General features: G+C 48.6%; 1 protein-coding gene across 4 annotated transcripts in view; it reads right to left on the reverse strand.

Annotated features, from left to right (window-relative positions):
* Positions 1 to 25000, reverse strand: part of LOC124035616 (transcription factor SOX-6-like) — a 226213-nt gene that overhangs the window by 35487 nt on the left and 165726 nt on the right. For 2 of the 4 annotated variants that reach the window (XM_046349155.1, XM_046349153.1), the window contains 4 exons: positions 13610 to 13759; positions 11346 to 11520; positions 10030 to 10220; positions 9835 to 9855 (listed from right to left, as the gene is read on the reverse strand). In XM_046349155.1, coding sequence (XP_046205111.1) covers positions 9835 to 9855; positions 10030 to 10220; positions 11346 to 11520; positions 13610 to 13759 — 537 coding nt within the window. The remainder of the gene's footprint in view (positions 1 to 9834; positions 9856 to 10029; positions 10221 to 11345; positions 11521 to 13609; positions 13760 to 25000) is intronic. The other 2 variants (XM_046349156.1, XM_046349154.1) reach the window with 1 other exon arrangement.

Consider the following 25000-nt stretch of genomic DNA (forward strand, 5'->3'; position numbering starts at 1 on the left):
GTGTTCTCTCTCCCCAGTCTATGTTGTACAGAGGCCCGGCCGACAGTGAGCGTGGCTCTCTCTGCAGGTCTAGAGCTCTGGGGCCAGTAACATTTTAGAGCGGCTGCAGTGCATTGGCAATTCCACATTTTACACCGCAACTAGGGAAAATAAGGGAACTACCTCAGCCAACGGCCCAACCGGGATGCGGCCTTGATGTCTTTCTGGGGAAAGGCGAGACAGAGAGACAGAGAGACAGAAAGACAGAAAGAGAGAAAAAGAGAGCGGGTGGCATTGTTTCAGTCCTGGCCTGGGACAGACGCCCACACACATCCACAACCTCTTTCAGAGTCATAGACTATTTTTATTCCTTTGACAGATGTGAACAATAGGACAAAGCATTAATGTAAGCAATACTCAACAATGGCACTTGCTGGCTATGGCCAGTGACTGGGAGCAGAACATAATCTAATTTGAACGGCCAAACCCATGTATGCCAGGGATTTACATTGCAGCCAAAAAGCCTTGGTTGGCAATTTCCAAGACAGCAGTCGAAAAGCAGCAGAAAATTGCTTCCAGGGCTGCAGACCAGACAAGATTATATTCAAAGTCTTTGTGAGGGCTTTGCCTGAATAGGACCTCGGCACACACACACACACACACACACACACACACACACACACACACACACACACACACACACACACACACACACACACACACACACACACACACACACACACACACACACACACACACACACACACACACACACACACACACACACACACACACAAACACAAACACAAACACACAGACACAGACACAGACACACACACACACACAGAGAGAGAGACACTCACATACACACACACAAACACACACACTCACATACACACACAGATTAGAGCGAGAAGAGCATTTCTACTACTTGCAAAAGGTTAGGAGTCAGGACTTTGTGGAACACCAGCAAAACCCCATTTGAATATGTTCGGCTCTGAGCTGTACGACATGGGAAAGAGAATATTGTACTCATCAATAATGTAGGGGGGGGTGTCAGGGGGACAGGGGCAGTTCAATAGGTTAATACACTGGCCTTTCACCCTTTGATTTCAGTTTGGGAGATGTCAGCAGAGGAATATATTGTATCTCTACACACAGCCTCCAGTGAACAGCCTGTACTACCAGGACCAAGACAAGAGCTATGGGAATATCAACCAAGACAAGAGCTATGGGAATATCAACCAAGACAAGAGCTATGGGAATATCAACCAATACAAGAGCTATATGAATATCAACCAAGACAAGAGCTATAGGAATATCAACCAAGACAAGAGCTATAGGAATATCAACCAAGACAAGAGCTATGGGAATATCAACCCAGACAAGAGCTATGGGAATATCAACCAAGACAAGAGCTATGGGAATATCAACCAAGATAAGAGCTATGGGAATATCAACCAAGACAAAAGCTATGGGAATATTAACCAAGACAAGAGCTATGGGAATATCAACCAAGACAAGAGCTATAGGCATATCAACCAAGATAAGAGCTATGGGAATATTAACCAAGATAAGAGCTATGGGAATATTAACCAAGATAAGAGCAATGGGAATATCAACCCAGACAAGAGCTATGGGAATATCAACCAAGACAAGAGCTATGGGAATATTAACCAAGATAAGAGCTATGGGAATATTAACCAAGATAAGAGCTATAGGAATATCAACCAAGATAAGAGCTATGGGAATATTAACCAAGATAAGAGCTATGGGAATATTAACCAAGATAAGAGCTATGGGAATATTAACCAACATAAGAGCTATGGGAATATTAACCAAGATAAGAGCTATGGGAATATTAACCAAGATAAGAGCTATGGGAATATCAACCAAGATAAGAGCTATGGGAATATCAACCAAGACAAGAGCTATGGGAATATCATATACATCATCATCTGTATACTTCCGGCCCTTCTTTGGACACTGTGTTAACAACCCTCCAGGCAAGCTTCAATGCCATACAACTCTCCTTCCGTGGCCTCCAATTGCTCTTAAATACAAGTACAACTAAATGCATGCTCTTCAACCGATCGCTACCTGCACCTACCCGCCTGTCCAACATCACTACTCTGGACGGCTCTGACTTAGAATACATGGACAACTACAAATACTTAGGTGTCTGGTTAGACTGTAAACTCTCCTTCCAGACCCATATCAAACATCTCCAATCCAAAGTTAAATCTAAAAGAATTTGTGGGGTTTTGTTTGTCCACCCGCCTCTTGAGGGTTGACCACAAATACTCAATGGGATTAAGGTCTGGGGAGTTTCCTGGCCATGGACCCAAAATATCAACGTTGTGTTCCCCGAGCCACTTAGTTATCACTTTTGCCTTATGGCAAGGTGCTCCATCATGCTGGAAAAGGCATTGTCCATCACCAAACTGTTCCTGAATGGTTAGGAGAAGCTGCTCTTGGAGGATGTGTTGGTACGATTCTTCATTCATGGCTGTGTTCTCAGGCAAAATTGTGGGTGAGCCCACTCCCTTGACTGAGATGCAACCCCACACATGAATGGTCTCAGAATGCTTTGCAGTTGGCATGACACAGGACTGATGGTAGCGCTCACCTTGTCTTCTCCGGACAAGCGTTTTTCCGGATGCCCCAAACAATCGGAAAGGGCATTCATCAGAGAGAATGACTTTTTTCCTCAGCAGTCCAATACCTGTACCTTTTGCAGAATATCAGTCTGTGCGTGATGTTTTTCCTGGAGAGAAGTGGCTTCTTTGCTGTCCTTCTTGACACCAGGCCATCCTCCAAAAGTCTTCACCTCACTGTGCATGCAAATGCACGCACACCTGCCTGCTGCCATTCCTGAGCAAGCTCTGTACTGGTGGTGCCCCGATCCCGCAGCTGAATCAACTTTAGGAGACGGTCCTGGCGCTTGCGGGACTTTCTTGGGCGGTCCCTGAAGTTTTCTTCACAACAATTGAACCGCTCTCTTTGAAGTTCTTGAAGATCCGATAAATGGTTAATTTAGGTGCAATCTTAGTGGCAGCAATATCATTGCCTGTGAAGCCCTTTATGTGCAAAGCAATGATGACGGCACGTGTTTCGTTGCAGGAAACCATCTTTGACAGTGGAAGAACAATGATTCCAAGCACCACCCTCCTTTGAAGTTTCCAGTCTGTTATTCGAACTCAATCAGCATGACAGAGTGATCTCCAGCCTTGACCTCGTCAACACTCACACCTGTGTTAACGAGAGAATCACTGACATGATGTCACCTGATCCTATTGTGGCAGGGCTGGAATGCAGTGGAAATGTTTTTTGGGGATTCAGTTCATTTTCATGACAAATAGGGACTTTGCAATTAATTGCAATTAATCTGACACTCTTCATAACATTCTGGAGTATATGCAAATTGCCATCATACAAACTGAGGCAGCAGACTTTGTGAATGAATATTTGTGTCATTCTCAAAACTTTTGGCCACAACTGTACATGTTATTCAAACATTGCACCCACACTGCTCGGGCACGTCAACGAGCGTCTGCATAGCCAGGCGCTAAAATAGAACTTGGTTCTATTTGTGATGCTTGATATGCTGCAAGTCCTGCCTCTCCCATCTCCTCATTGTTTTTTTAGGAGTATATACCCACGTGGGTGATTGTAAGATGAACTGAGGTCCCCACTCCAGTCCAGTTGGTGGTGGTAATACACCTTAAAGTCGGTTGCCAACCGCCATATAAAGTCCAAAGAAGAAGAAGAAGCCTGCAGGAGGAGAAATGACTGGAAACTAACTTTATCTGTAGATTAATTGTTGGAGTAGAGGACCTTCTGCAGTTCCAGGAAAATAACAACCCAATGTTTATATCCCAGGACAACTTTGCTAGCAACAGCAAGCTAGCTTGCTAAATTGTCATAAATGTTTAATGTTTTTTGACCTGTCCCCAAATGAATGTTGTAAAGTGACTGTTCTACTGGATGTCATAAGGTGAATGCACCAATTTGTAAGTCGCTCTGGATAAGAGCGTCTGCTAAATGACTTAAATGTAAATGTAAATGTAAAATTGGCTTCCTATTTCGCAACAAAGCATCCTTCACTCATGCTGCCAAACATACCCTTGTAAAACTGACCATCCTACCAATCCTCGACTTTGGCGATGTCATTTACAAAATAGCCTCCAATACCCTACTCAACAAATTGGATGCAGTCTATCACAGTGCAATCCGTTTTGTCACCAAAGCCCCATATACTACCCACCATTGCGACCTGTACGCTCTCGTTGGCTGGCCCTCGCTTCATACTCGTCGCCAAACCCACTGGCTCCATGTCATCTACAAGACCCTGCTAGGTAAAGTCCCCCCTTATCTCAGCTCGCTGGTCAACATAGCATCTCCCACCTGCAGCACACGCTCCAGCAGGTATATCTCTCTAGTCACCCCCAAAACCAATTCTTTCTTTGGCCGCCTCTCCTTCCAGTTCTCTGCTGCCAATGACTGCAACGAACTACAAAAATCTCTGAAACTGGAAACACTTATCTCCCTCACTAGCTTTAAGCACCAACTGTCAGAGCATCTTACAGATTACTGCACCTGTACATAGCCCACCTATAATTTAGCCCAAACAACTACCTCTTTCCCAACTGTATTTAATTCATTTATTTATTTTGCTCCTTTGCACCCCATTATTTTTATTTCTACTTTGCACATTCTTCCATTGCAAAACTACCATTCCAGTGTTTTACTTTCTATATTGTTTTTTACTTTGCCACCATGGCCCTTTTTGCCTTTACCTCCCTTCTCACCTCATTTGCTCACATTGTATATAGACTTGTTTCTACTGTATTATTGACTGTATGTTTGTTTTACTCCATGTGTAACTCTGTGTCGTTGTATCTGTCGAACTGCTTTGCATTATCTTGGCCAGGTCGCAATTGTAAATGAGAACTTGTTCTCAACTTGCCTACCTGGTTAAATACAGGTGAAATCAAATCAAATAAATAAATCAACCCAGACAAGAGCTATGGGAATATCAACCCAGACAAGAGCTATAGGAATATCAACCAAGACAAGAGCTATGGGAATATTAACCAAGACAAGAGCTATGGGAATATCAACCCAGACAAGAGCTATAGGAATATCAACCAAGACAAGAGCTATGGGAATATCAACCAAGACAAGAGCTATGGGAATATCAACCCAGACAAGAGCTATAGGAATATCAACCAAGACAAGAGCTATGGGAATATCAACCAAGACAAGAGCTATGGGAATATCAACCCAGACAAGAGCTATAGGAATATCAACCAAGACAAGAGCTATAGGAATATCACCAATCTGTGACACCTGAATCAGTGACTCTGAGGCCTGTTTTCTCCTGTATCTCAGTTCATACAGTATAGGACAAACTATGAAATCTCCAACCTGGAGATGAATACACCCAATCCTAACAGTTGTACCAGTTCTAGCTAGCTATGCTAATAGCAGGAGACAATTCCAGGAGTTGCAAATGGATCCTGTTGTATTTGACTGTACACATTCTCAGTTGTTTTAGATAAAAGCATCCACTGAGCAAATAAATAATGGAACAAAGTAATTGCCCTCTACAGACAATAATACCTTTAGATAAATATTTCAAAAAGGAACATTTTGAGTCTTGGAAAAGCTTTTATTGTACTGATGGGATATAGTAAAAAAGGACAAATAGAAAACAGTAAAGCATGAATATTTTACATGTCCTCAACAAGAAGGTAGATGACTAGTGAACTGTAGAATTAAAGGATGTCTTCCACCTCTAAGGGCAGTAGTAAGGAGAGAGAGATGAGGAGGAACGAGAGAGAGAGAGAGGGTGGAGACAGTAGTAAGGAGAGAGAGATGAGGAGGAACGAGAGAGAGAGAGAGAGGGTGGAGACAGTAGAAAGGAGAGAGAGATGAGGAGGAACGAGAGAGAGAGAGAGGGTGGAGACAGTAGTAAGGAGAGAGAGATGAGGAGGAACGAGAGAGAGAGGGTGGAGGCAGTAGAAAGGAGAGAGAGATGAGGAGGAACGAGAGAGAGAGAGAGGGTGGAGACAGTAGTAAGGAGAGAGAGATGAGGAGGAATGAGAGAGAGAGGGTGGAGGCAGTAGAAAGGAGAGAGAGATGAGGAGGAACGAGAGAGAGAGGGTGGAGGCAGTAGTAAGGAGAGAGAGATGAGGAGGAACGAGAGAGAGAGAGAGGGTGGAGGCAGTAGAAAGGAGAGAGAGATGAGGAGGAACGAGAGAGAGAGAGAGGGTGGAGGCAGTAGTAAGGAGAGAGAGATGAGGAGGAACGAGAGAGAGAGAGAGGGTGGAGGCAGTAGAAAGGAGAGAGAGATGAGGAGGAACGAGAGAGAGAGAGAGGGTGGAGGCAGTAGAAAGGAGAGAGAGATGAGGAGGAATGAGAGAGAGAGAGAGGGTGGAGGCAGTAGTAAGGAGAGAGAGATGAGGAGGAACGAGAGAGAGAGAGAGAGAGGGTGGAGGCAGTAGTAAGGAGAGAGAGATGAGGAGGAACGAGAGAGAGAGAGAGGGTGGAGGCAGTAGTAAGGAGAGAGCGATGAGGAGGAACGAGAGAGAGAGAGAGGGTGGAGGCAGTAGTAAGGAGAGAGAGATGAGGAGGAACGAGAGAGAGAGAGAGGGTGGAGGCAGTAGTAAGGAGAGAGCGATGAGGAGGAACGAGAGAGAGAGAGAGAGAGAGGGTGGAGGCAGTAGTAAGGAGAGAGAGATGAGGAGGAACGAGAGAGAGACAGAGGGTGGAGGCAGTAGTAAGGAGAGAGAGATGAGGAGGAACGAGAGAGAGAGAGAGGGTGGAGTCAGTAGAAAGAGGCGAGAGAGAGAAAGATGAGAGAGAGAAGAGATGGAAAGAGAGAGTAAGAAGGGCCATATGAGGGGATCCCAGTAATAGGGTGAGAGAGGAGGAAGGGATGCATTGTGCTCCATGGACACACTTTGTATTAAAAGATGAATTGATCCATCTGTAAGCAGCACTTAGCCCCACTCTCCGGCTGGGTCGTTACACTGTGATAAATCAATATTTAATATCCCCCTCCAACAGCCACACTAGATGATTTTAACCTCTCTTTAATCCCATTTATGTTACTTTTCCTGAATCTTCATGTAAGCTTTCACTGTGATAAACTTCCAGACAGCCGACCGGGAGCACAGCTACTAAAGAGCACACAGTATTTATGTCAGGTGAGGCGCTTGGCTGAAATATTCATATTCTGAAACTGACCAAAGTGAAAGCTTTTATCTGGGCCGTCCGGGCCTGTGCAGACTGTTGGCTTGTATCAGGGGAAGGGAAGGCCACTCCGTGCTGTGCCTCCCCCTCCCCTTCCTTCTCTCCCTCCCGCTCTCCCTCCTTCCTAACCCTCCCTCCCTCCTTCCCTCCCAGGCTGAATGATGATCACTCATCTGGCTCACTTGTTAGAGAGTGACCCAGCACTCAGCACACACACCATCCTGATAGGGACAGTGTCACTGCAACTGTCTTTATCTGCCTTTGGTCTAGAGATGGAGCCAAGCATGGCTACAGAAGACTGATCATATTCACTACCACATTGACCTCAGAGTTCACATTGGAGTGTCTCTTTGGTATGACTGAGACAGCATGAAGAGCTGCTCCTCAGTCCCTCTCTAAGCACTTGTAGTTCAGTCATTCACTCACTCTTGGAAAAAATGTTTCCAAAAGGGTTCGCGGCTGTCCCCATAGGATAACCTTTTCTGGTTCCAGGTAGAACTCTTTCTGGTTCCATGTAGAACCCTCTGTGGAAAGGTTCAAGACAGTACCCTTCTTTCTAAGAGTGCAGGAGAGGTAGTGCCAAGGTTTCATGCTAACTCATTAGAGTTGCAGCTACTTCTCCTAAACATAGCTGTGCTTCTGGTAAGCTGTCCTCTGACAGATCCAGGTGGGAGGATGGAGAGAGAGGCCAGGCACACGAAGGCTGACTGACTTCCCAAAAGAAGGAGTCTTTGTGGTGTGTACGGTTACCTAGGGCAACGCGATAACCCCCAAAATACCAGTCATATTTTTAAACTGATAGCCCACCTAATTATAATCTGTTGTTCTTGGCTGTGTACTGTCAATGCTGTGATCTTGAACCACAAGCCTCCATAGTCTTACCTCGCTGTTACACTGACTCTATGCACACACAATGGACTCTACCCACACACCCACACATACTAACACTGACATTTCTATTCTTTATCTTGAACTCTGCATTGTTGGAAAAGGACCCGTAAATAAGCATTTCACTGTTAGTCTACACTCTCTCTCTCTCTCTGTCTCTCTCTCTCTGTCTCTCTCTCTCTCTATCTCTCTCTCTGTCTCGCTCTCTGTCTCGCTCTCTGTCACGCTCTCTGTCACGCTCTCTGTCTTTCTCTCTATCTATCTCTCTGTCCCTCTATCTCTCTGTGTCTGTCTCTCTCTCTCTGCCTCTCTCTCTGTCTCTCTCTGTCTCTCTCTGTCTCTCTCGCTGTCTCTCTCTCCTCAGAAAGACTACACAGACTGAAAGGGGTGGAGCAGAGGTGAGGAGTGATTGACAGCTTCATCCAAAAATGCCCCTCCCTGTTATAAATGTACACAGCTTACCTGAGAGGATTGTTTAAACACAGGCTGAGTAGACAGGCCTATAATGCAGTCGAGACAAAAACTAAAGCCAACAAAAGAGGGGCAGAGAAAAGCAGTAAGCTCTACCTGCTAAGAAGAATGGAGGGGTAGGTGTTTGCTGCCTGTTGAAAACGGTTCCTTTCAGGGCATTGTTCACACACTGCATTCATATCATGTAGCAGCAGATTCTGGAGCTTGGCTCACCTTAGAGTCAGGGAGGTAGAGAACGCTACAGGGTCGTCCCACAGACACACCGACAGACAGACAGACACAGACAGAGACTGAGTGGAAACGGGAGATGGGAGTGTTAACGTTACTCCACGGGCCTCAGACTCACCCACTTAGTGGAGAACCAACAAAGACAGAGACACTGAGGAAGCGTAACTAGCTAACAGGAACAGTTATGATTGCGGGGTGTACAACCACAAAAAAATTGTAGTTTGAATTTCCTTTTTTAACGACACAACTCTGTGAGATGGGACTGAACTTTAAATACAAAAACAATACAAATGGTTTTATTGTCTGGTGGCATGGCAAGACAAGTTGATCCCACTGAGTTGTTAAGTTATTGGTCATGTCCCTTGACTTGACACACTTCAGTCTGAGCTCACTGCATTGCCACCTGCGTAGACACAGATTTACCCCTAAAACTAAATTAAAGAAGAAATCAAAATAGATATTCGTAGATTTTTTTTTACATATACATTGACCTAGTTGAATGTGTTGGTTAAAAGTGTCAGGTGTTGAAATATTAATGAAGCTCTGCTCCCAGTTCCTGCCTGCTCCTCACAGCCAACTGGCAATATGGCACCAATCAGAGGGAGGTGGATGTTTTTTTCTCTCCTTGATTGACTCATCGCTTGAAGATATTTTAAAAGGGAATCCCGGGGAGGGGAGTGTGTGTGTGCTCCTGGTACAAAGCGCCCCTGTCCCATGTCGAGGGACGGAGAGGGCCGTATGTCTGCTTTAATTGGGCAGAGACATCAGAGTGTTAACCCGCACCGGGCAGCACCATGGTCCGATCCTCTATCACCAACATCAACACACACGCATGCAAACACCATAACGTGCGCACACACACGCACACACACACACACACACAGCCATGCCAATATCAATCAAAACCACTACTCTGGACCAGCATTAAAGACAAACATCGGTCTGAAGAATTATATCTAAAAAATAAAATAGCGGAAATCACTTTACTAGTGGTTTTGGGCTACTCACAATGTACTCAGTGAACCAGCTCTGTTGGTGAGGAAAAAAGAGGGAGGGAAGGAGAAAAGAGAGACAGAGAGAGAAGAGTGAATAAACAGAAAGCAACATATAGGAAGATAAATGGAAGAGCGGAGAAAAGGAATGAGAGAGAATGAGACAGAGAGCTGGATGGCCAGACAGACGGACGGGGTCAGGGATTCTGACCTTGTCAGCCCTGCTGCAGTTGTTGAGGCCCATGCCTGTGAGGGCAGAGAGCTTGGCCTCCATGCCCTGCTGGTGATGCTGCAGCTGCTCTCTCTGGATCTGTTCTCTCATCTTCCTGGCCTCCTGGATGGCCTTCATCACCGCATCCTGGTCCCCGAACAGCGCTGTGGAGTTCAGGCTGGACAGGATGTCTGGGGAGGGAGAGTCACGCCCAGTTAACCCACACACACAGTAGATACACATACATTTCGATTCACAGTGAATGAGCCCACTGACAGGTGTTCATCCTCCTATGTGGAGAATCAAGCCTTGTAGGAGGTCCTCTTCCTTTTTCCAGTGTGTGTGTGTGTGTGTGTGTGTGTGTGTGTGTGTGTGTGTGTGTGTGTGTGTGTGTGTGTGTGTGTGTGTGTGTGTGTGTGTGTGTGTGTGTGTGTGTGTGTGTGTGTGTGCGTGCGTGCGTGCGTGCGTGCGTGCGTGCGTGCGTGCGTGCGTGTGTGTGTGTGTGTGTGCGTGCGCGTGTGTGCCTGTTTTAAAGACAGCGAGAGGCAGTAGACCGAGTCTGTCGACATTCTTTGTGTAATTAACATCTCAAAGTTAGGTGAGGAGGGATGGCAGTTAAAGACACAGAAATAGAATAAAACAAACATGGGGTTCAAACCCCCAGTCTGAGCGGAACAGCGGAAATGCAGGCACTTTAATGAAAGGCTGCATTTAATAACAGTTAGCAAAGGCTGAGTAGAAAGGCTTAACATGAGAGGGATGGTGAAACGTGAGACCTCTTAAAAACAAATCATGTGTTACAACATCCGCAGCTCTAGTTTGCATGGTTTTTAATACCAAGGTTCCACCGAGATTAAGAGTTGCAATTGTGTCAATAGTTTTGTCTACAAGGATACAGGGATAAACGTCATTAACTTTTGTTTCATCCAGATAAAAAAATCAATCAAAGCCATTTTTACACCTTTGACAGTGTGAAATATTGTATGTTCAACTCCCATTATCTAAACACAGAAAATAAAACCAACAAAATATCGAGCTTCAATCCTTTGTCCTTCTGTAGCTCAGTTGGTAGAGCATGGCGCTTGTAACGCCAGGGTAGTGGGTTCGATCCCCGGGACCACCCATACGTAGAATGTATGCACACATGACTGTAAGTCGCTTTGGATAAAAGCGTCTGCTAAATGGCATATATTATTTATTATAATTATAATGATCTTTCTATGTGATCGAGGGGGTGCCAACTTCAAAACAGATTCAGTCAGTATGTATTGACTATTGGAGAGCCGGAGGTGAGATGCAGTGTGGCCACTTCTTACCCAGAGAAGACCCACGGCCCATGCCTCCGAGGGGACTGGGGATGCCACTCTTGGACAGGCTGTTGGGGCTGGTCTTGCTGCCTGTGAACAGGCTGTGTGTGGGGGACGTGGGGGACTTGACCAGCTCTGCCGTCTTGGGCCGGGCAGACAGGTTGAGAGGCTGCGTTCCCTCCTCCTTGTGGAGATGGGGTAAGGGAGCGAAGTGGAAGAGAGATAGAGAGAGAGAAACAGACAGAAAGAGGGGGAGAGAGAAAGAGAGGGAGAGACAGCGGGAGGGAGAGGACACAGATGTGAATAAGGGCTCCTCCTATTGGAGGATGTGTGGCCTCCCAGACAACACTCTGCTCATGGCTAATTACTAGTGTTCCTATCTGACCGTCCTCTGCTCCCCCCCTCTCCCTTCCCCTTCTCTCCTCTCCCCTCTTCTATCCTTCTCTACTCTCCCCCTCTTTTCCTCTCCCCTCCTCTCTCATTATCTCTTCTCCTCTCCTCATTCATCTGCTGGCACCGTGCCATCATGACCGTCCTCACAGTTGCTGAGAGCCTTTGTTCACACTAATTAAATCAGATTTTTGCCTCCCTGTACATCTTCATCTGTTCTCCCTCTTCTCTGGTCTAAGAATGAATAATAACCACATTACAGAGATACATGGTGATGACTAAAGATGGTTGTAAGTAACAGTCATCAAACGTCAGTTGCGTTATCTAATTCATTAAGTTGTTTTCCAATTTCCTTTCTCATTTGCCGATACTGGTGTTAGTCATTTGTTTCATGTAATACTGCATCCAACAGTGTGTAATAAATGTATAACTGCATTCTTTGTAAAGTTGTGTGAGTTAATGTGAGATGTCGGGTCACAGGAGGACATGTCTGCTGGGCTGGTTGCCGTACAGCACAGAGCAGCAGTAAGGTGTGATTGAGGCTGATGGTGATCTGTGGTGTTCTCCAGGCCAGTGTCTAGGAGCTCTTGGAGAGGATACCTGCTACCTGACTGGATGGTAGTGTAGGTATTACACACGTACCAGTGGAGGAAAGTACCTGGGTGGGTCAAGGATAGCTCTACTGCCTCCTTTATGTATCTCTCTAGTGAAGTCTCTTCGCTGAGATTAGTCTGTATGCTGTTGTTAACAGTCTTTTTCAAAGCCCAAGTGTCTCCTTGTCCAAACATATGGCTGGCTCAGACACAGACTGCCTCAAGGCCTTGTTATTGCTGTGCCAATAACAGTTTGTCATCCAATGAAGCCAAAAGCTGACAAACAAAAATAACAGCAATCTAATTCTAACTAATGACGAATACAGATGGGGCTTTGGGGACATATGTACTTTACATTAGTGTTTAATTATTGATAGTTCAAGCTCACAACCTTAGTGTTTAGACGTATGATAAATACCCATAGAGCCCATTCAGAACAGCAACACAATGTCACAATATCTGAGTGAAAAGACCTGTAGGATCTGTGTAGTGCCTCTTATCTAACAAACAACCTTGATGACATAGATCCTATAAAGTGACAGGGTTTAGGAGACAGCTTGATACAGGCCCATGGATGAGCTCCCAGGAGGCTGTGTGCCTGGGGTCATGGGGGAGGTGTGGTGGGGTTGTGGGGGAGGCCGTGTTTAGCTCCAGAGCTTGCATGCCAAAGAGAATACCAGAGAGAGAGAGAGAGAGCTGCACTACCATTCAATGACATGATTTAAGTCCCTTCACTATAGTGATATTAAGCTAAACTTTTCCAAATGGAGGCATGTTTCTGATTATGGCCTCGCATGGTGAGAGGATGATGTATCTAGTGTATCTGGTGGATCCAGGCCATGCAGTAGCAGACCCTGCTCTCGGGTTTATTTACAAGACAATAAGAGTCATCAATCCTTCCTTTTCCCATCACTTTTTAAACTGCATTTACATACGAGTGATTCTCTCTCTGTTCTAATGGTTTTGTTCCGTCATAATAAAAAAGGTTCTTCTGTTCCTTGTGATCTGAAACCATGTGTTCCACAAATTCTCTCACTTAGAGCGCCCACAGCCATAGCAACCATGTCCACAGAGTTCTGGTTGAGAGAGAGTGGGCCTTGTTAAAGGCCCACAGATTGATGGGCCGGTAAGACGTTTGGCCCAGTAATAGCACAGAACACAGAACAGCAGCACCACTACCACTACTACCACTCATTTACTGAGTTATCAGCAGGCTGGGTCAAGAACCACTCTAGTACTTAAGCGGTGAGCTGTAGGTGGGTGAAGTGAGGGATGAGAGGCAGGGCCTACCTTGACTTGAGTGATAGGGCTGGAGGACCTCTTGTCGTTCTTCAGGCCGGAGGGAGAGATGGGCCCACTGTTGTTGGGAGGCTGGGGGAGTGGCGGCATTTTGGCTCCAGGAGAGACCTGCATGCTGGCAAGCTGGGCGGCATACAGTTGCTATAGAGAGGAGAAGAAGGAAACCCAAAAGTCATTAACATCCAAAGACAGACATTCAAAGTCTCTCTCCTCTGTCTCTCTCCTCTCTCTCTCTCTCTCTCTCTCTCTCTCTCTCTCTCTCTCTCTCTCTCTCTCTCTCTCTCTCTCTCTCTCTCTCTCTCTCTCTCTCTCTCTCTCTCTCTCTCTCTCTCTCTCTCTGTCTCTCCTCTCTCTCTCTCTCTCTCTCTGTCTCTCCTCTGTCTCTCCTCTGTCTCTCCTCTGTTTCTCTCCCCTGTCTCTCCTCTCTCTCTCTCTCTCTCTCTCTCTCTCTCTCTCTCTCTCTCTCTCTCTCTCTCTCTCTCTCTCTCTCTCTCTCTCTCTCTCTCTCTCTCTCTCTCTCTCTCTCTCTCTCTCTCTCTCTCTCTCTCTCTCTCTCTCTCCTCCCTCTCTCTCTCTCTGTGTGTGTTTCTATGTGTTTCTGTCTCTTCCACGTCTTCCTCTCTTTCCATGCCTGGCAGAGGACCTCAATCAAAGGTCTTTACTGTATATCAAAGCTTGAATCCAGGGAGAGACAGCAGCCTTAAAAACCACACAGCCATGGCTCTCATTCAGCACACTTGGAGCGCTCTTTTTCCACTCATCACAGAGAGAGGTTTTCAGACTCAACAGGAGAGAGACTGTTCTGCTTTCCCTCCACAGTAGAGAGGTTTTCAGACTCAACAGGAGAGAGACTGTTCTGCTTTCCCTCCACAGTAGAGAGGTTTTCAGACTCAACAGAAGAGAGACTGTTCTGCTTTCCCTCCACAGTAGAGAGGTTTTCAGACTCAACAGGAGAGAGACTGTTCTGCTTTCCCTCCACAGTAGAGAGGTTTTCAGACTCAACAGGAGAGAGACTGTTCTGCTTTCCCTCCACAGTAGAGAGGTTTTCAGACTCAACAGGAGAGAGACTCCACCACAGTAGAGAGGTTTTCAGACTCAACAGGAGAGAGACTGTTCTGCTTTCCCTCCACAGTAGAGAGGTTTTCAGACTCAACAGGAGAGAGACTGTTCTGCTTTCCCTCCACAGTAGAGAGGTTTTCAGACTCAACAGGAGAGAGACTCCCCTCCACAGTAGAGAGGTTTTCAGACTCAACAGGAGAGAGACTGTTCTGCTTTCCCTCCACAGTAGAGAGGTTTCTGTTGGGCTTTCTGGTCTGTAATAGGACACTACTACACAGCCACCTGAGCTGGCCCTCTATACGCCTGCCATCCCACACTGTTAGAAAACCAAACCCAGTTGGACTCCCATCACAGAACACATTAAACGCATACATTATTAAGGCCCCGTCCTGCCTGCTGCACAAAGACCATTGATGTCATCATGCTTATTTTCCTTGGCGATAAATCAGTAACTTCACTAACCAGTGGTGACTTACCACTCAGACGTGTGGTTTTGATGACTGGCTAAGCGTTTAATGACAATCACGTTTCCACACTGAAAAGCGGTTGAACTCTGTATAATATTCTATGTGTCTACTGCTGTCCTGATTACCTGGCAGGCGCTTAGTGAAGGGGTTATTACGCATACTGATATGGCTTTTGAAAACATATTTAAAATAACAGTTGTCAGACACACATCACAGAAAAGGGAGTTGGGTCACAATTCAATAAACGTCATAATTTAAATAGACTTTAGATATAAGGAAGGCAGATTGTCTATCATTGATGAAAGCTGGAGGCTTTAGTGATGCCTGTTAAAACTTCTAGGCACTATGAACATGTGAGCTATAATTCATGGGTATCTAATAACATTCAAATACAAATCTGACTTTCCACTATTTTCCAGTCAGTTTGAACACAGCATAAAGAAGATTGTTTTATGATCAGATCTGAAGTTGATTATGTTTTTGTGCTGACCCCTCTCTAAGAGACCACTAAGACTCACTCCCTATGTTGTCAGCGCTACTGTTTGCCTCAGGCTATTATTGATTGGCCACCAGGTAAGTGGTTAAATTGGCTTTTGTCCCCTGCTGTAAGTGGCGGGGGTCTGTCAACTAGAACTGCTGTCTCAGAGTGAGGGCTAGGTAGTGTACCATATGTACAATCATTCACAGCTCCAGACCAGACAGACACCACCTCATCACTCCTTTCTGGCTCAGAGTATGTAAGCCGCTCTGTTTCTATGTTATTCAACCGAAAGCCGTTGTCAAGGAGAATTTACTTTCTATTCGGTATGACCAATCAGCACGCCTCGTCTCATTTCCTGGTTTTCCGGGGCCCCATACAGACTCCATTTGTGTGGATGGAAAATGTGGCACAGCCCTGGTGGCCTGTGTGCCCCACCCTCCGTAGTGCAGACGCAGACTAAAGCCAAACAAAGCACTTTGTGTCCTGCTCACATATCTCCAGATATAAACATGTATACTCTCCTGGACCAAACTTTATCGCCGCCACATAACACGGCACACAAAAGGTTCATTCTTCTGGGGGACCCGAGGCGAACAACAGCACATGGGCAACGGAAATGACCGACTGATTATGTTCCCACAATGATAGAACTGCCCCCGCCTCACACACAAACAGCCTTTTGTCTTCAAGGGGCCACAGAAATGGACACAACTCTAACCCCCCAATCCATCTCACTAATACAACGTTGAGTTAGTTTGAGCATTTTGGGTTAAGGTGACATAGTTGTTTGCGGAGGAGTTGAGCTGCCTGACTATGTCTCTAGGCTCCACGTGAGGCTCCAGTCTGTGTAGGAGCGGAGCAGAAGCCATGTCTGTTGGACAGATGTTTGTTAATTAACAGAGTTATAGATGGGCAAAGCCCCTGACCTCGAGTGGGAAGAACTTTATTGTTCTGGAAAAAGAGAATAATTGGGACTTGCTTCAAATTAGAGGCAGTCAGCCTGGCTTTTGTGAGGCCTGATTAGCAGGACGTAGCCATGGGGGGAGGAGCTTCAGCACTACCCAGCACAGGCAGACTCCAGGAGGTAGGAAACAATAAACACAATCAGGAGAGCAGGAAGACATGCAGGAGAGAGGTGTGACACGACACACAGTCCACCACTAACTAAACCATGCACCGCTCAAGGACAGAGAGGAGGGAGGTGTGACACGACACACAGTCCACCACTAACTAAACCATGCACCGCTCAAGGACAGAGAGGAGGGAGGTGTGACACGACACACAGTCCACCACTAACTAAACCATGCACCGCTCAAGGACAGAGAGGAGGGAGGTGTGACACGACACACAGTCCACCACTAACTAAACCATGCACCGCTCAAGGACAGAGAGGAGGTAGGTGTGACACGACACACAGTCCACCACTAACTAAACCATGCACCGCTCAAGGACAGAGAGGAGGGAGGTGTGACACGACACACAGTCCACCACTAACTAAACCATGCACCGCTCAAGGACAGAGAGGAGGGAGGTGTGACACGACACACAGTCCACCACTAACTAAACCATGCACCGCTCAAGGACAGAGAGGAGGGAGGTGTGACACGACACACAGTCCACCACTAACTAAACCATGCACCGCTCAAGGACAGAGAGGAGGGAGGTGTGACACGACACACAGTCCACCACTAACTAAACCATGCACCGCTCAAGGACAGAGAGGAGGGAGGTGTGACACGACACACAGTCCACCACTAACTAAACCATGCACCGCTCAAGGACAGAGAGGAGGGAGGTGTGACACGACACACAGTCCACCACTAACTAAACCATGCACCGCTCAAGGACAGAGAGGAGGTAGGTGTGACACGACACACAGTCCACCACTAACTAAACCATGCACCGCTCAAGGACAGAGAGGAGGTAGGTGTGACACGACACACAGTCCACCACTAACTAAACCATGCACCGCTCAAGGACAGAGAGGAGGGAGGTGTGACACGACACACAGTCCACCACTAACTAAACCATGCACCGCTCAAGGACAGAGAGGAGGGAGGTGTGACACGACACACAGTCCACCACTAACTAAACCATGCACCGCTCAAGGACAGAGAGGAGGGAGGTGTGACACGACACACAGTCCACCACTAACTAAACCATGCACCGCTCAAGGACAGAGAGGAGGGAGGTGTGACACGACACACAGTCCACCACTAACTAAACCATGCACCGCTCAAGGACAGAGAGGAGGGAGGTGTGACACGACACACAGTCCACCACTAACTAAACCATGCACCGCTCAAGGACAGAGAGGAGAGAGGTGTGACACGACACACAGTCCACCACTAACTAAACCAGGAGGGCTGCCACGTCTCCGGTGCATTTCAGCCTAGTTGTGTAAAAAGGTACGTATTAACTAACTGTGTACTAGGTGAAACAGAGGCGTGTGAGTTTGAGGGAGAGAGAGGGAGAGGGGTGGCAGGAGACAGCCTCTGGCTGACCTGACTGACTGACTAACACCGTCTCTGGCCAGGACACATGTTCCAGTCCCCTAACTGAAGGACATCTGCCTGCCTGCCTGGCTCACAGAGGTCTCTCCCGGTAGGCCCACACACATACTCCCTTCTCCGCGCCCCCGCCATCTTGCTGTGCTGCCACGGCAGAAGGTGCCTGTTGGTAATGAGGGTCACACTGAAAGTCAATGGTAAGACAGGGATCATGGGCTGGGGAAGGGGCAGAGGCTGAGGACTGGGAAGAGCTGGCTTGGTGCCCCAGGTCCACTATGGCCAGCATTCACCAGGTGGAGTCCTGAGTGGTCTCTGCTCTCATCAGCAGCAGTAGTGGTTTCAACCTGCACTCTCCTATTGCCACAAAAACAAACTACTCTCAAGCACTAAAACGCTTGACTTCACTGTCCTTACCAATTAAAATGGAAATGGCTATTGAGGGTAGTAATATGCCAGAGTGTTTGTGTTGAGTAAGTGTATGTGAGAGAGCGAGAGGGCGAGAGGGCGAGACAGACAGACAGACAGACAGACAGACAGACAGACAGACAGACAGACAGACAGACAGACAGACAGACAGACAGACAGACAGACAGACAGACAGACAGACAGACAGACAGACAGACAGACAGACAGACAGACAGACAGACAGACAGACAGACAGACAGACAGACAGAAAGACAGAAAGACAACAAAGAAAGAAAGAAAGAAAGAAAGAAAGAAAGAAAGAAAGAAAGAAAGAAAGAAAGAAAGAAAAAGAGAGAGGAAAAGAGAAAGAAAATGGGGGTGAATAATGACTACTTTTAACACAAGGTATGTCTATGATAAATGTCATGTTATGGTTTCAGTGCTATATACTATAAATCACTGGGGCTGGTAAAGTTTCCTGTTTCTCTGGATGTTTGACATTATGCTCCCTCAGCCCTCCATGGCTCTGCTGGGCAGGCAGGCAGGGGCAGGCAGGCAGGCAGGCAGGCAGGCAGGCAGGCAGGCAGGCAGGCAGGCAGGCAGGCAGTCAGGCAGGCATGCACAGAGGTCCTGCTGCCTGGGTTCTCCTGGGGATGATGCTATTTCTGCCAGAATACAGAAGCATGAACTAAGACTGAACAAAGCCTCTGTGTTGACTCCTACAGTATCCCCTTCCTCACAGAAAGCAGTTAAAACACACAAACACACACACACCATTCCTGCGACCCCGTCCCTCCCTCCTTCTCTCTCTCCCTTCTTCCCTTCCCTTCCTCCCTCCCCCCGTCTCTCCCAGAAGAGCAGAGCACATCTCAGCGAGCATGGATTCCAAATGAGCGCGCCAGGCCCAAGGTCAGCTTGTTAGCCTCTAGTAATTAAAAACAAGCCCTCTGGAGGTGGCAGAGGTTAAACGAGGAGGTTCACTTTTCTGCCTGCGACAACATTATACTGAGATTACACACTTCACTGATGTTGGACATCTCAGCACATGTCCAGACCATGCGCCCAGCATATTAGACTCAACAGAGACTATTTAGATATAGTATAGGGCATATATTTAAAAGGCAATAGATAAATTACCCTTTTTTATGTATAAGGAAAACTCATTATTTTGCGTCTTGGCTAAACCAATCCATTCAGAAGAAAATAATTATTGTCAGCCACAATTAATTAGATGTGTATTGTTTCATCCTGTTATTCGTTAAGTTTCCACACTTTTAATTTGGTCTTAAACTAAAAGGAAAAACAACAACTAGAGAGTAGCATTGAAAACAGGCAGAGTAGGTCCTGTACGTCGCTTCCACATTTTGTGAACTTGGGGCAGAGGATGGAGAGCGAGGGGGATGAGGATGGAGAGCGAGGGGGATGAGGATGGAGAGCGGGGATGAGGATGGAGAGCGAGGGGATGAGGATGGAGAGCGAGGGGGATGAGATGGAGAGCGAGGGGATGAGGATGGAGAGCGAGGGGATGAGGATGGAGAGCGAGGGGGATGAGGATGGAGAGCGAGGGGATGAGGATGGAGAGGGGATGAGATGGAGCGAGGGGGATGAGGATGGAGAGCGAAGGGGATGAGGATGGAGAGCGAGGGGGATGAGGATGGAGAGCGAGGGGGATGAGGATGGGAGAGCGAGGGGATGAGGAGGGAGAGCGAGGGGGATGAGGAGGGAGAGCGAGGGGATGAGGATGGAGAGCGAGGGGGATGAGGATGGAGAGCGAGGGGATGAGGATGGAGAGCGAGGGGGATGAGGATGGAGAGCGAGGGGGATGAGGATGGAGAGCGAGGGGGATGAGGATGGATGCGAGGGGATGAGGAGGGAGCGAGGGGGATGAGGATGGAGAGCGAGGGGGATGAGGATGGATGAGCGATGGGGGGGGATGAGGATGGAGAGCGAGGGGGATGAGGATGGAGAGCGAGGGGGATGAGGATGGAGAGCGAGGGGGATGAGGATGGAGAGCGAGGGGGATGAGGATGGAGAGCGAGGGGATGAGGAGGGAGAGCGAGGGGGATGAGGAGGGAGAGCGAGGGGGATGAGGAGGGAGAGCGAGGGGATGAGGAGGGAGAGGGGGGATGAGGAGGGAGATCGAGGGGGATGAGGAGGGAGAGCGAGGGGGATGAGGAGGGAGAGCGAGGGGGATGAGGAGGAGAGAGGGGGATGAGGAGGGAGATCGAGGGGGATGAGGATGGAGAGCGAGGGGATGAGGATGGAGAGCGAGGGGGATGAGGATGGAGAGCGAGGGGGATGAGGATGGAGAGCGAGGGGGATGAGGATGGAGAGCGAGGGTGATGAGGATGGAGAGCGAAGGGGATGAGGAGGGAGAGTGAGGGGGATGAGCAGGGAGAGCGAGGGGGATGAGCAGGGAGAGCGAGGGGATGAGGATGGAGAGCGAGGGGGATGACGAGGGAGAGCGAGGGGGATGAGGAGGATGAGGAGGGAGAGCGAGGGGATGAGGAGGGAGAGCGAGGGGGATGAGGATGGAGGGGGATGAGGAGGAGGGGGATGAGGATGGAGAGCGAGGGGGATGAGGATGGAGAGCGAGGGCCATGAGGAGGGAGAGCGAGGGGATGAAGGATGGAGAGCGAGGGGATGAGGATGGAGAGCGAGGGGGATGAGGAGGGAGAGCGAGGGGGATGAGGAGGGAGAGCGAGGGGGGATGAGGAGGGAGAGCGAGGGGGATGAGGAGGGAGAGCGAGGGGATGAGGAGGGAGAGCGAGGGTGATGAGGAGGGATCGAGGGGGATGAGGATGGAGAGCGAGGGGATGGGATGGAGAGCAGGGGTGATGAGGATGGAGCGAGGGGATGATGAGGATGGAGAGCGAGGGGGATGAGGATGGAGAGCAAGGGTGATGAGGATGGGGGAGAGGATGAAGGGGATGAGGATGGAGAGCGAGGGGGATGAGGATGGAGAGCGAGGGGGATGAGGATGGAGAGCGAGGGTGATGAGGATGGAGAGAGCGAAGGGGATGAGGATGGAGAGCGAGGGTGATGAGGATGGAGAGCGAGGGGATGAGGATGGAGAGCGATGAGCGGCGAGAGGTGATGAGGATGGAGAGCGAGGGGATGAGGGGGATGAGGAGGGAGAGCGAGGGGGGGATGAGGATGGGAGCGAGGGGATGAGGAGGAGAGCGAGGGGATGAGGAGGGAAGGGGGATGAGGATGGAGAGCGAGGGGGATGAGGAGGGAGAGCGAGGGGGATGAGGATGGAGAGGGGGGATGAGGAGGGAGAGCGAGGGGATGAGGAGGAGAGCGAGGGGATGAGGAGGGAGAGCAAGGGGATGAGGAGGGAGAGCGAAGGGGGGATGAGGAGGGAGAGCGAGGGGGATGAGGATGGAGAGCGAGGGGGATGAGGATGGAGAGCGAAGGGGATGAGGAGGGAGAGTGATGAGGGGATGAGGAGGGAGAGTGAGGGGGATGAGCAGGGAGAGCGAGGGGGATGAGGATGGAGAGCGATGGGGGAGAGCGAGGGGGATGAGGATGGAGAGCGAAGGGGATGAGGAGGGAGAGCGAGGGGGATGAGGAGGGAGAGCGATGGGGGATGAGGATGGAGAGCGAGGGGATGAGGAGGGAGGGGATGAGCGAGGGGGATGAGGATGGAGAGCGGGGGATGAGGGGATGAGGAGGGTGAGCGAGGGGGATGAGGAGGGAGAGCAAGGGGGATGAGGAGGGAGAGCAAGGGGGATGAGGAGGGAGAGCGAGGGGGATGAGGATGGAGAGCGAGGGGGATGACGAGGGAGAGCGAGGGGGATGACGATGGAGAGCGAGGGGGATGAGGATGGAGAGCGAGGGGGATGAGGATGGAGAGCGAGGGGGATGAGGAGGGAGAGCGAGGAGGGAGAGCGAGGGGGATGAGAATTGGGCTTTGGGGGAGAAACAGGGAGGGAAAAAAACATTTCTCAGAAAAACAAGCTGTTTGTTCTTAAAGAGAAGGGCCAAAGCTCAGTGACAGATGCTGTAAAATACAGTGGCAGATTTGGAAAGCCTTCCTGCTCCCAGCCATTATGGTGCATTACACACTTACAACAACTGAGGCCACAGATTCAACTCACTCTGACGCAACAGACACACTGAAAAACATCTCTGCAGAGTATAAATGACTGAAAGAAGACACAGTACGGTATTGTGAGTGTGATTTGCTATTGTCCATCCCCTGTTTGAGGCAGTGGGTGTTTCTCTCTCTCTCTCTCTCTCTCTCTCTCTCTCTCTCTCTCTCTCTCTCTCTCTCTCTCTCTCTCTCTCTCTCTCTCTCTCTCTCTCTCACCTCTGCCTTGCCTCTGCTGAGCAGTGGGGAGGACATGAGGGCATTAATCGTGCTCCGGTGCACCCCGCCGTTTAAAAGGCAGCGCAGCGCCAGCCCAGTTTGCCACAAGGCTTGTACAGGCTCATTGCCCAGGGCGACCAGGCAGGCTGACCCAGGCTAGGCCCAGATGTCAGGAGCGGAGGCAGGCGTCCTGGTTCACTGTGCCGATGATTTCCAGTATGGCCCAACATCTGTCTCATCTGCTGGCACCCAACCTGCTCCCCTGCTCTACCCCTCCTCTTTCTCTCCTTCTCTCTCTTTCCAGCCTGCTCGCCCTGCCTCACTCTAATACACACACACACATGCACACACACTCTCAACAACACAATCCTTCTCATCTTGGATCTAACTATCCTAGCCTAGCATGTGTGGGTTCTCCAGGCCCAAAGCTCCTAGCCATCAGTCAGGACCCCGAGCCAGCCCTCACATTCAGCGCCTCTCACTGCATTATCCACACTCTGTCCATCTGTCCCTCTGTTCACTAAATAGTCTATCCAGCTGCTCACCTAGCCTTCCCATTAGCTCTCCTCCTCTCCACACACAGCTAGCACTGCTGCACTGCTCTGGGTTACCTTCAAAGACCACACTCCTCTCCTCACAAACAGAGAACCAGCTGCTCTTTCTCAGTCTCTCTCTCTGTCTGTCTGTCTGCCTGTCTGTCTCTCTGTCTGTCTGTCTCTCAGTCTCTCAGTCTGTCTCTCAGTCTCTCAGTCTGTCTCTCAGTCTCTCAGTCTGTCTCTCAGTCTGTCTCTCAGTCTGTCTCTCAGTCTGTCTCTCAGTCAGTCTCTCAGTCAGTCTCTCAGTCAGTCTCTCAGTCAGTCTCTCAGTCAGTCTCTCAGTCAGTCTCTCAGTCAGTCTCTCAGTCAGTCAGTCAGTCAGTCAGTCAGTCAGTCAGTCAGTCAGTCAGTCAGTCAGTCAGTCAGTCAGTCAGTCAGTCAGTCAGTCAGTCAGTCAGTCAGTCAGTCAGTCAGTCAGTCAGTCTGTCTGTCTGTCTGTCTGTCTGTCTGTCTGTCTGTCTGTCTGTCTGTCTCTCTCTCTCTCTCTCTCTCGCGCTCTCTCTCGCGCTCTCTCTCGCGCTCTCTCTCGCGCTCTCTCTCGTGCTCTCTCTCGCGCTCTCTCTCGCGCTCTCTCTCTCTCTCATACCGCTTCTGTCTGTCTGTCTGTCTCAGTTCTTCTCTCTCTTTAAACTCAAAGTGAAAAGTGCTCCACTTGTTGTTGGTGATGGCAGAGGCCCCAGTCTCTCCACACATCCGGAGTACACATGCATTTGCCTCCAAACAAAAGATAATACCAGGTTTCCTGCTCTCCCTCTCTGTCTGGGAGTCTTTGAGACTCTGAGTCCTCCCTGTCACTCCAGCCGTCTCAGCCACTGAGTGCCCTCCACACGCATCTCTCTGCTCAGATCTGGTCTGGTTGTCATTGTAGAACGTGGGCTGCTGCTTTTCATGTGTTTATGACAGCGAGGCTGGAGCAGGTTTAGCATGGGGCCTGAGTGATACCATTTCCACTGTGATGGATGGTAATTGCAGTGTAAAGTCACCACTCAAGCAATTTAACATCCAATATTTTAAAGCTTAAGGATGTGGCGGCCTGTGTAATTTGGGGAAGAAAAGGAGCAGGAGTGACACACAGAAAGACCATAAGAAGAGACATGAGAGAAAGAAAGAGGGTAATATACAAAGTAGGAGATGGAGGAGAAAGCAGGGAGATATAGATGAGAGAAAGGTATAGAGCGAGTCTGAGGGGCAGAGAGATAGGGAGTAAAATGGAGATTTGACAGAGTGAAAGCAGAGGCTCCTATTTGCTGCTCTCTCTGATCCTCTATAGAGAGGACACAGATGTTCCGCTTTATCCAATGATGATTTCTCTAAAACTGCTTAAACCCCAAAGTCTGGCTCCAATGATAAAAAACAGTCCTGTCTAAAGTTCCCTCCTGTTTATCACCCTGGTAAAAGGGCCCAACAATGTATCAGGCCAAAATCAGCTTTAAGGAAATTGTTTTTCAGAGGGCAATTTATGGGAGAGGGGATAGTGTACAGACAACAAATTAAGTGCAACTCCAAATAGAAAATTATTTTGAGAAATTTAAGGAAATTCTTCTCTTGT

This window comes from Oncorhynchus gorbuscha, linkage group LG05 (genome assembly GCF_021184085.1).
Source record: "Oncorhynchus gorbuscha isolate QuinsamMale2020 ecotype Even-year linkage group LG05, OgorEven_v1.0, whole genome shotgun sequence".
Classification (NCBI taxonomy): Eukaryota; Metazoa; Chordata; class Actinopteri; order Salmoniformes; family Salmonidae; genus Oncorhynchus; species Oncorhynchus gorbuscha.